At 46.3% G+C, this 9,493-nt stretch overlaps 1 protein-coding gene across 3 annotated transcripts; it reads left to right on the top strand.

The window, feature by feature from the left end:
- Nucleotides 1-5,510: 5,510 nt before the first annotated feature.
- Nucleotides 5,511-8,900, top strand: Rhebl1 (RHEB like 1). 3 transcript variants are annotated; one of them, XM_041642693.1, is made up of 8 exons: nucleotides 5,511-5,746; nucleotides 6,313-6,384; nucleotides 6,933-7,000; nucleotides 7,257-7,339; nucleotides 7,428-7,484; nucleotides 7,686-7,733; nucleotides 8,163-8,244; nucleotides 8,400-8,900. In XM_041642693.1, exons 1-8 carry the CDS (start codon nucleotides 5,695-5,697, stop codon nucleotides 8,487-8,489), a joined length of 552 nt encoding a protein of 183 aa, XP_041498627.1. In that variant the 5' UTR covers nucleotides 5,511-5,694; the 3' UTR covers nucleotides 8,490-8,900. The 3 variants fall into 3 exon arrangements, with proteins under 3 accessions (XP_041498627.1, XP_041498629.1, XP_041498628.1); XM_041642695.1 differs by lacking the exon at nucleotides 6,313-6,384; XM_041642694.1 differs by lacking the exon at nucleotides 7,686-7,733.
- The last annotated feature ends 593 nt before the right edge of the window (nucleotides 8,901-9,493 follow it).

The raw sequence follows: 9,493 nt of genomic DNA, 5'->3' as shown, positions 1-9,493 counted from the left end.
TGTACACCAAGCTGGCTTCAAACTCACATAGCCTGTCACCTGAGTGATGGTGCTAAAGGCATGTGCCACCGTATCCGGCCAATGTTTAATTTCACTTTAGTTACATGAATATATTTGTGTCCCTCATATGTGTGTATGCCATGAGTGGGTACCACGAAGGGCAGAGTCGGCATCTGACGCCCTGGAGCTGGAGGCACAGGGCTGATTCCATAAGAAGCTTGACATGAGTCAGGAAGAGCAGTATGCAGATTTAACTGCTGGGTCTTCTTACTGCCCTCCCCCAAAAAATTAAAGAAAAAAAACCATGAATGAGTAAATTGATAAGAATCACCTGCCGGGCAGTGGTGGCACACATCTTTAATCCTAGCACTCAGGAGGCAGAGGCAGGCAGATCTCTGTGAGTCCAAGGCTAGCATGGTCTACAAAGAAAGTTCCAGGGGCTGGAGAAATGGCTCAGAGGTTAAGATCACTGACAAAGGTCCTGAGTTCAATTCCCAGCAACCACATGGTGGCTCACAACCATCTGTAATGAGATCTGATGCCTTCTTTTGGCCTGCCGGTGTACATGCAGGCAGAATACTGTATACACAATAAATAATAAAAAAAACCATATAAACAGAAAGTTCCAGGACATTCAGCGCTACACAGAGAAACTGTCTTGAAAACAGCAAAACAAAAAAATTACAGTTTCATTTGAACTTTTTAACATGAAAATATTGCTTTTAAGTATCAACACAAAATATTAGAACTTAAATGTGATGCCTGAAGGTGACCTGATTGTGAGGCCATGAGATGACATCAGAAAAAAGTCAAGAACTATAGAGGTGCCAGGTCATCTTAATGCCACTTTCTTCAGCTTTGTTGTGAGGTTTGTCTAAAGTGTGAGAGCTGTGTTTTCTGGAATTGTATCCATGTAAGTTTTTTATAATTATTATTATTAAATTGTGTCCCAGGCCTTGTGTTTTCTCACAGGTGCTTTCCTATTGAGCTATGTCCTCAATCTCAAGTAGGTTCTTAACACTCAAGTAACTACAATAAACTAGATACCGGCAAGTTCAAGTGGCTGTAGGTTAGATACTCAGCTTGGAGGTTTCCATAATTGACCCAGATGACCTTGTTGTGTTGTCTGCTATGAAACGGGATGCTCAAGAGTGGGTCGGTGGGGACGGTAGAGCTGTAGGACTCAGTTACAGATGTAGAAGGATGCTTGCCTGGCTAAGTGGAGAACTCCAGCTGCCATGACCAACATAATCTATTGTGAGTGGGAAAACTGCCCTAGGAGCTAGAAGAGAGATGGCTCAGTGATTAAGAGCACTTGCTGGGAACTGGATTCATTCCCCAGCACCCACCTAGAGGTTCATAACTGTCTGTAACTCCAGTCCCCGGGATGGCGATGCCTTCATCTGATACCCACAGGCATTACACGAGCATGTGGTGCACATACATACATACATGCAGGAAAATACACACACACATAAAACAAAATAAATAGAAAGAATTGCCACAAATACTCCTCTGCTCTTATCAACAATTCATCTATCTCACGACTGGAATCTGGGGGATCTGTACCCCTTTCAGAGTAATAACGTGTGGAAGAAGTAATGTTATTGGATGAACTGACTCCGGGATGCAAAGCCCAAGAGACTTCAGAAAAAGGCAAGAGTTCAGCCTGAAGTTCAGTTCTGACTGGATCACTCACTGATGAAAGACACACATGGTGGGGTTGGGGGTGGGGGGATAGAGACAGAGAGTCTGACTCAGCCAATAGTCAGCACCCAGGCCCAAGGCTCAAGAGCCTTCTGGACTTTCTACTTCCATTGAGACTTCAGCCCCATTAGCAAAGACAGGACTGGAAACAAGAGAATGGCTAATTCAACCCACAGATCCCTAAGAAAGATACATTGTTTTTCTGAGCCAGTACTTAGAAGGCTGAGGCAACTGCATCCCTCAGGGTTCAAGATTAGGATCTATGACAAAGAGTGCTCTAGGCCAGCCAGTGCTACACAGTGACATGTTGCCTCAAACAAAAAACAACAAAAACCAAACCCAGCTTGGGGGCACACACCTTTGTCCCAGGGGTCAGGAGGTAGAGGCAAGTGGACCTCTGAGTTCAAGGCCAGCCTGGTCTACAGAGTGAGTTTCAGGACAACCAGAGCTAAGTAGAGAGACCTTGTCTTAAAAACAAAACAAACAAACAAACAAACAAAAAAAACAAATAAAAATATTCCCCAGTCCCAAGTTGTTTTAAGCCATAGCTATTAAGTATTGATGTTTATTATTATTTATTATTGCCTTTTTGAGACAGGGTTTCTCTGTATAGCCTTGGCTGTCCCTCTGTAGGGATCTCTGGCTTCGAACTCACAGAGATCTGCCTGCTCTTCCTCCTGAGTGCTGTCTGTGATTAAAGGCATGCACCACCATACCCAGTGTTGTTTATTGTTTTTTTTTGTTGTTGTTTTGTTTTGTTTTTCGAGACAGGGTATCTCTGTGGCTTTGGAGCCTGTCCTGGAACTAGCTCTTGTAGACCAGGCTGGTCTCAAACTGACAGAGATCCGCCTGCCTCTGCCTCCCGAGTGCTGGGATTAAAGGCATCCCAGTGTTGTTTATGATGATAATGACGCTTATCAAACATCAGCAAGACAGTGAACTCTTTTTATTTTTAATAATTTATTTTTATTTTATGTACATTGGTGTTTTGCCTGTGTGCATGTCTGTGTGAGGGTGTAGGGTCCCCTAGAACTGGAGTTACAGACAGTTGTGAGCTGCCATGTGAGTGCTGGGAATTGAACTTGGATCCTCTGGAAGAGCAGCCAGTGCTCTTAACTGGTAAGCCATCTCTCCAGCCTCAAGACAGTTGTACTCTTAGCTGTGGAAAACAAAGAAGCCCTATAAAACATTGCATTAGTCAGAATTTTGTATCGCTGTGACCAAATACCCAAGAAAAACTACCTCACGGAGAGAGAGATCTCTTTTGGCTCTAAATTCTTTTTTTTAAAAAAATATTTATTGGGCTGGAGAGATGACTCAGAGGTTAAGAGCACCGACTGCTCTTCCAGAGGTCCTGGGTTCAATTCCCAGCAACCACATGGTGGCTTACAACCATCTGTAATGAGGTCCGGTGCCCTCTTCTGGTTTGCAGGTATACACACAGACAGAATATTGTATACATAATAAATAAACAAATAAAAAAAATAAAAAATATTTATTTATTATGTATACAATATTCTGTCTGTGTGTATGTCTGCAGGCCAGAAGAGGGCACCAGACCCCATTACAGATGGTTGTGAGCCTCCATGTGGTTGCTGGGAATTGAACTCAGGACTTTTGGAAGAGGAGGCAGCGCTCTTAAACTCTAAGCCATCTCTCCAGCCCTTGACTCTAAATTCTTTAGGGTAGGTCTCTGGTCACTTGGTTCTCTTGCACGCTGTGAAGTGTCTCATTGACAGTAGGAACATGTGATGGAGGAATTTCTTCACAGTAGTCAGGAAACGAAAGGAAGCCAGTTGTGAGCTGCCATGAGGGTGTTGTGAATTGAACCTGGGACTTCTGGAAGAGAAGCCAGTGCTCTTAACTGCTGAGCCATCTCTCTCTCTCTCTCTCTCTCTCTCTCGCTTTTTTTTGTTTGTTTGTTTTTCGAGACAGGGTTTCTCTGTGGCTTTGGAGCCTGTCCTGGAACTAGCTCTGTAGACCAGGCTGGTCTCGAACTCACAGAGATCCACCTGCCTCTGCCTCCTGAGTGCTGGGCTTAAAGGCGTGCGCCACCACCGCCCGGCGAGCCATCTCTCCAGTACCCACCCCACCCCACTTTGTGTGTGTGTGCACATGTGCACTCATGTGCACACGTATGTTCTGGGGGTTGAATACAAGGCAGGCCTCATGTATGCCACTGAATTACAATTCCAACCTCTGTGAATAAATTTAAATGCCAGGAAAACAGAGATGCCTATCTCTTTCAGCAAACCTGGGACAGCGTCTGGTCCAGCATGTGTAAAATATGCTCAGTAGACTTTTTTTTTTTTTTTTTTTTTTTTTGGTTTTTCAAGACAGGGTTTCTCTGTGGCTTTGGAGCCTGTCCTGGAACTAGCTCTGTAGACCAGGCTGGTCTCGAACTCACAGAGATCCACCTGCCTCTGCCTCCCGAGTGCTGGGATTAAAGGCGTGCGCCACCATCGCCCGGCTTCTCAGTAGACTTTTTTTGTTTTTTATGACAAGGCTCTTGGGTTCAAACTCACTATGTAGCTAAGGCCATAATGAGTTTGAACTCCTGACCTTCCTGCCTTCACCTCATAAATCCTGTGATTATAGGCCTAGGCCACCAAGCCTGACTTTTTTTTTTTTTTTTGACAAGGTCTTACGTATGAGTCTTGGGTGGCTTGATAATTGTTTAGCCCAGACTGGTCTTAAACTCACAGCGTCTTCCTGCCTCAACCTCTCAAGTTCAGAAATCAAAAAAATATTTGTTGAGCCCGGCGGTAGTGACACAGGCCTTTAATCCCAGCATTCAGGAGGCAGAGGCAGGTGGATCTCTTGAGTTCAAAGCCAGCTTAGTCTACAGAGGGACAGTCAAGGCTACACAGTGAAACCTTGTCTTGAAAAACAAAAACAATTCAAAATTTTCAATAAATGAATGCCCTGATTATAATAACGAAACCTCAGACTGCACAATCACACGCTGAAGCAATTTCCCCAAGAAAAAGAACTCCAGGCCTGTGATTATATCCTAGAAGACCAAAAACTACCAACAAAAAGTCCAGCCTGAATGCTGGGGAAAGCAGGGATATACTGGAATTCTGTTTATTATGTTTATTCCCCTAACCCAAGGTTGCTAGAGACCTTAGAAAACGGAGGCCCAGAATCTTCTTTTCCCCTCCCCACGAAGAAGCTTTCTTTGTGTAGCTCTGGCTGTTCCGGAACTCACTCTATAGAGTAGGACCCGAGGCCTCTGCCTCCTGAGTAGTGGGATTATAGGCATGTGTCACCATTGCCAGTTTCAGAGGCGTAGAATCTTTTCAATACAACCTCCTGTCCAAAGCTACGTGTAGCGGTGCAATCCTTTAATCGGTACTGGGGAAACAGAGGCAATTGAATCTCTTGTGAGTTTGAAGCCAGCATGATCTATATAGAGAGTTGCAGGCCAGTCAGGGTTACAAGGTGAGACCAACACTCCAGTCAACCACACCAGGTATTTTCATTTTCCTTTTATGTTTTCACAACAGGTGTTTTCCCATCTACATTCACAGCCTCTTTGGCTAGACTGCAAATGGGCAAGTACCTCTAGGACCCCGAGTTTCTTTCTCTTTCTTTATGAATGAACAGGCTTAGGTCTACGCATGTGCAGCTCCCAAAGCTCCCGCTCCACGTGAGGCCCACCGGTCCCTCCTTGTGGGCGACTCCGCCCTCCTTCATTCTAATGGACCAATGGGGAGCAATCTAGGAGGCGGAGCCTGGAGCCGCCCGGCCGGGTATTCCGCCCCTCCCCAGCCCCCGCTGCCCGGCTCCCTTGCGTAGAGCCGCTGTGTTGTGATCACGTGGGCTGCTCGGGGCGCGCGGCTTGTTTTGGTTTTCCTTCCGCTTGCCGGGCGTAGCTTCGGTGAGCTGCTGTCCTTCCCGGGCTCCACCGCCGCCTGAACCCCGGCCGGTGTTCGGGCTCTCTCGGCCCGCGCTCTTAGGAGTCCCTCCGGGCGGCGTCCTGTCATGCCGCTGGTGCGCTATAGGAAGGTGGCCATCCTTGGGTACCGCTCCGTAGGTGAGTCTCCGCCCTCCGGAGATCACCAGCGCACCGTTGCTTTGTGGCCAGAAGAGGCGCGCTGTCGCGGGAACGTGACACGAGGAGCCAATGTGGCCTGGGAAGAAGTCAGTTTTACTGCTAGGCAATGGAAGGGTGGAGGGATGCTGGAAGAGGAGCGCTCAAGGGTTAAAGTGGACGGGGCTGTGGTTGCATCAGTGGTCCCCGCATTACTCTGGGAGCAGGGGTGGGATCAGCATCTGAAAGCTTGGTGGAGATCTACACTTGCAAGTGTCCTTGGGCTGGTGCACTAGATACTGGGGAGTCCTGGATCTTCCAAAGGGTGAGGTGGGGTGGGGCACGGAAAGGCTTCCTGCGGCGCTGCTGAATGCTCCCAATAATCAAACTGCTGCGGAACCAACGCGTTAGGATGTTGGTAATAATAGGCCAAGGGGAAGCATTGGTTGGGGTCTCTCACTGACTGGGATGCTGATTTGTGGTGCGTTTTGGTCCTGGTCACAGTCCGAAAGGACAAAAGTGTAAATATGGATGGATGATTGTATTACAACAATCTCTGGTCCTTAAAGGGAAGACATCTTTGGCACATCAATTTGTGGAAGGCGAGTTCCTGGAAGGCTACGATCCTACAGTGGAGAATAGTGAGTAGTGTTCTTTAGTGTGAAAGGGATGAACCTAGATAGATTGGGTGCCTTTTCCAGCTCCATAATTTGAGATTTCTTTGTTACCAAGGGGCTGATTTATTTGTGTTAATCAGTTCTGGGAACCCTGTTCTGTGCGTGTCTAGACAGCAATGCTTTTAGCCTTCCTAATGCTGTGAACCTTTAATACAGTTTATGTTGGGATGATTCCCCCAACCATAAAATTATTTCGCGGCTATTTCTTAACTGAATTGTTAATATCTGATATGCAGGATATGTGATACTTGATCTCCAAAAGATTGTGACCCACAGATTGAGAACCTGTGGTCTAGAGAGTTCTGCAAGGTTCTAGCCCAGAATAGTGTAGAATCTATGGTGTACTAGAGATGAGGACAGCAAGAACCCTAGCGTGTCTCTCCAGTTTTCTGGAGAGTTCCCTGGAACTAGTCTGTCTCTGTCACTGCCAGGGTCAGGAATATAAAGGAAGACACGTCACTGGCCCTATAAAGCACCTCACAGTAAATACGTTTTCCTCTTTGTTTTTCCAGCTTACAGCAAGACAGTGACTCTTGGCAAAGATGAGTTTCACCTACATCTAGTGGACACAGCAGGGCAGGTACAAGTTGGGTAGGGTGCCCAAATATTGCAGTTCAGCCCTATGTAGTCTTGTGGTCTGTGTGGTTCGTGTGTGATGTAGTATGGAAAGAAAAACATTTTAGCTTTTAACAGTGTGCAAGGCTCATTGGAGAAACTACATACTTGTTTAATGGGAATAAGAAATATCCCAGGGAGGCTCACTTGTGTGGTATTTCACCAGTTTATGCTATTTGAATGGTGTGGCCCCAAATACTCACGTTTCTGTTTCTTGTTAGGATGAGTACAGCATTCTGCCCTACTCGTTCATCATTGGGGTTCACGGTTATGTACTTGTGTATTCTGTCACCTCTCTGCATAGGTATGTGACTAAGATTCTGAGTGGGGCTTGGCAGGGCTCAGCAGTTATCCTAGACCTAAGATTATTGCTCTATTTCTTATGTTTGAAGCTTCCAAATCATTAAGAGCCTGTACCAAAAGCTACATGAAGGCCATGGTAAAACTCGGTAAGTGGCCCTAGGAAGTAGAGTGTGGGCATGAGGGTGTGGAAGAAGGCAAAAGTGTGAATTCCGAAGAGACTGGACATAGGTCATGCCTGACTTATTTGGGGAATCATCCAGCTTTGCTGTCGTTGGAGTAGTTGGGGTCCGTAGAGAATGGGAAGGGGCTCTGATTGTGATCTAGTAGTAACTGCTGCTTCATCACAGGCTGCCGGTGGTGCTTGTGGGGAACAAGGCAGACCTCTCTCCAGACAGGTGTGTAAGTCTCTGATGCTCACGGCACAGGAAAGAGAGCTGTACTAGAGATCAGTCAAGCTGTAGTCCTTCCTTGACTCTGAGACAGGATTCTCACCGTGTAGCCCAGGCTGTCCTTGAGCTCCCTGGCCTCTTGCCTTTCTGATAGTGCCGGCTGAAGTTATTAGGGTGGCTTCCCACGCCTAGCCATTTTCCCCTTTTCACCATTACCTTCATGGTTATTTATCATACAGCAATAATTCATATTTCCAGCTTCAGTCTTATTTTACCCATCATGCTTTTGTTTACATGTATTTTCTCTCACCTTGCTCTCATCAGACCTTGGGGGAGGGGTGTGAAACATCAGAGGAAATCTAAGTCTTAAAGAATTCTCAGAGAGCTCGCGGACATTATCAGCCTTCCATCTTTATGTCCCACATTTGCTTCTAGAGAGGTGCAGGCAATTGAAGGGAAGAAGCTAGCAGAGTCCTGGGGTGCAACGTTTGTGGAGTCGTCTGCTAGAGAGAATCAGGTGCCTAACCTAAAGACTAGCTTGGTAACATGGTTGACAGTGTCTTTCCTTACACACTGCTTGGTGGTGGGGATGGTGAGGGAGTGGTGTGTTTGCCTCAGGGCTGGGTAGTATTGGCACCCAACCAACTGACTGAATCTGCTTATTCCTTGTAGCTAACTCAAGACATTTTCATCAAAGTCATCCAGGAAATTGCCCGTGTGGAGAATTCTTATGGACCAGACCGCCGATGCTATCTTATGTGAGCTCTTGGCACGGAATACCTGCCTTGTTTCTGCTGCAGGCATTTTCCAGCCTGCAGTGGGGGGCAGACCCTCAGGACTTAACTGGTATGGTTGCCAACTATGTCCCTGGCCCTCTGGGCACACAGTATGGTACCCTCATCTTTGCACACTCATCCCAGGTTCTGGTAGCCTGGATGTTAATGTTTACAAAGGGGCAAGATGTCTCATGGTCACTGGCTTCTAACTCCTTGTTTTTCTAAATGAACTTTTACAATCTGCACAGTTGGGATATGAGTCTTGGGCACTGGTTATCCAGGTCCCACCCTCCTGGGTAGGTTTTGGGTGTTGGTTGGGTAAGGGCATTTGTTGCTTGGCAGTTCTGAAGTAGAGCTGGTTCCTGGGCTGACAATGTGTATTTGCAAATAAACTGAGAAATCTTTTGTTGTCGACTTCTGTGTCTGGGGAGCGCCGAGGAGTGGACAGTAGGAAATCTTGTCTTACTCCTCACTAAGGACCACTACCCTCAGCTTTAACTACTTGCCCTTTTCACTTATTTTGCTGTTTGTTTGTTTTCTCTACTTCACCAAGTTCTATCGGGCTGTCCCACCCATCTCCCAAAGTTTGTGGGTGCTGAAGATCCCCCTAACTGCAGACCTACTGCCCCTAGTGACTAGCTGCCCTATGCTGACGAGCTGTTGTCCTGGGACCTTGAGAATGGCTACATCTCAGCATGGAGGAAGGAAGCCCCTCATTTCTAATGATGTCAAGGAGAGTAGAGGCAGAGGCTAGAAGTATGTGAATTGAGAAAAGCAAGAAATAGTGTTTTTGGTGGACATTAGTTCTGCCATCCCTCATGTCCCTTGTCCCTTTCAATATAGTGCTTTTTTTTTTTTGTCTTTTTCTTTTATCCATTTGGTTATCTTTTTGTGCCTTGCACACCTTTGGAATTGTGCTATATATTTTAGGTGTCAAGGATTTGTTTCTGTCCAGTCTGATTAACTGTTGCAGTAGGATGGATATTTCAG

Source organism: Microtus oregoni, unplaced genomic scaffold, assembly GCF_018167655.1.
Source record: "Microtus oregoni isolate MIOR12 unplaced genomic scaffold, Mior012 000077F_ref0000221, whole genome shotgun sequence".
Taxonomy (NCBI): Eukaryota; Metazoa; Chordata; class Mammalia; order Rodentia; family Cricetidae; genus Microtus; species Microtus oregoni.
The sequence above is the reverse complement of the archived record's forward strand: the minus strand, read 5'-3'. Positions and strand labels throughout refer to the sequence as shown.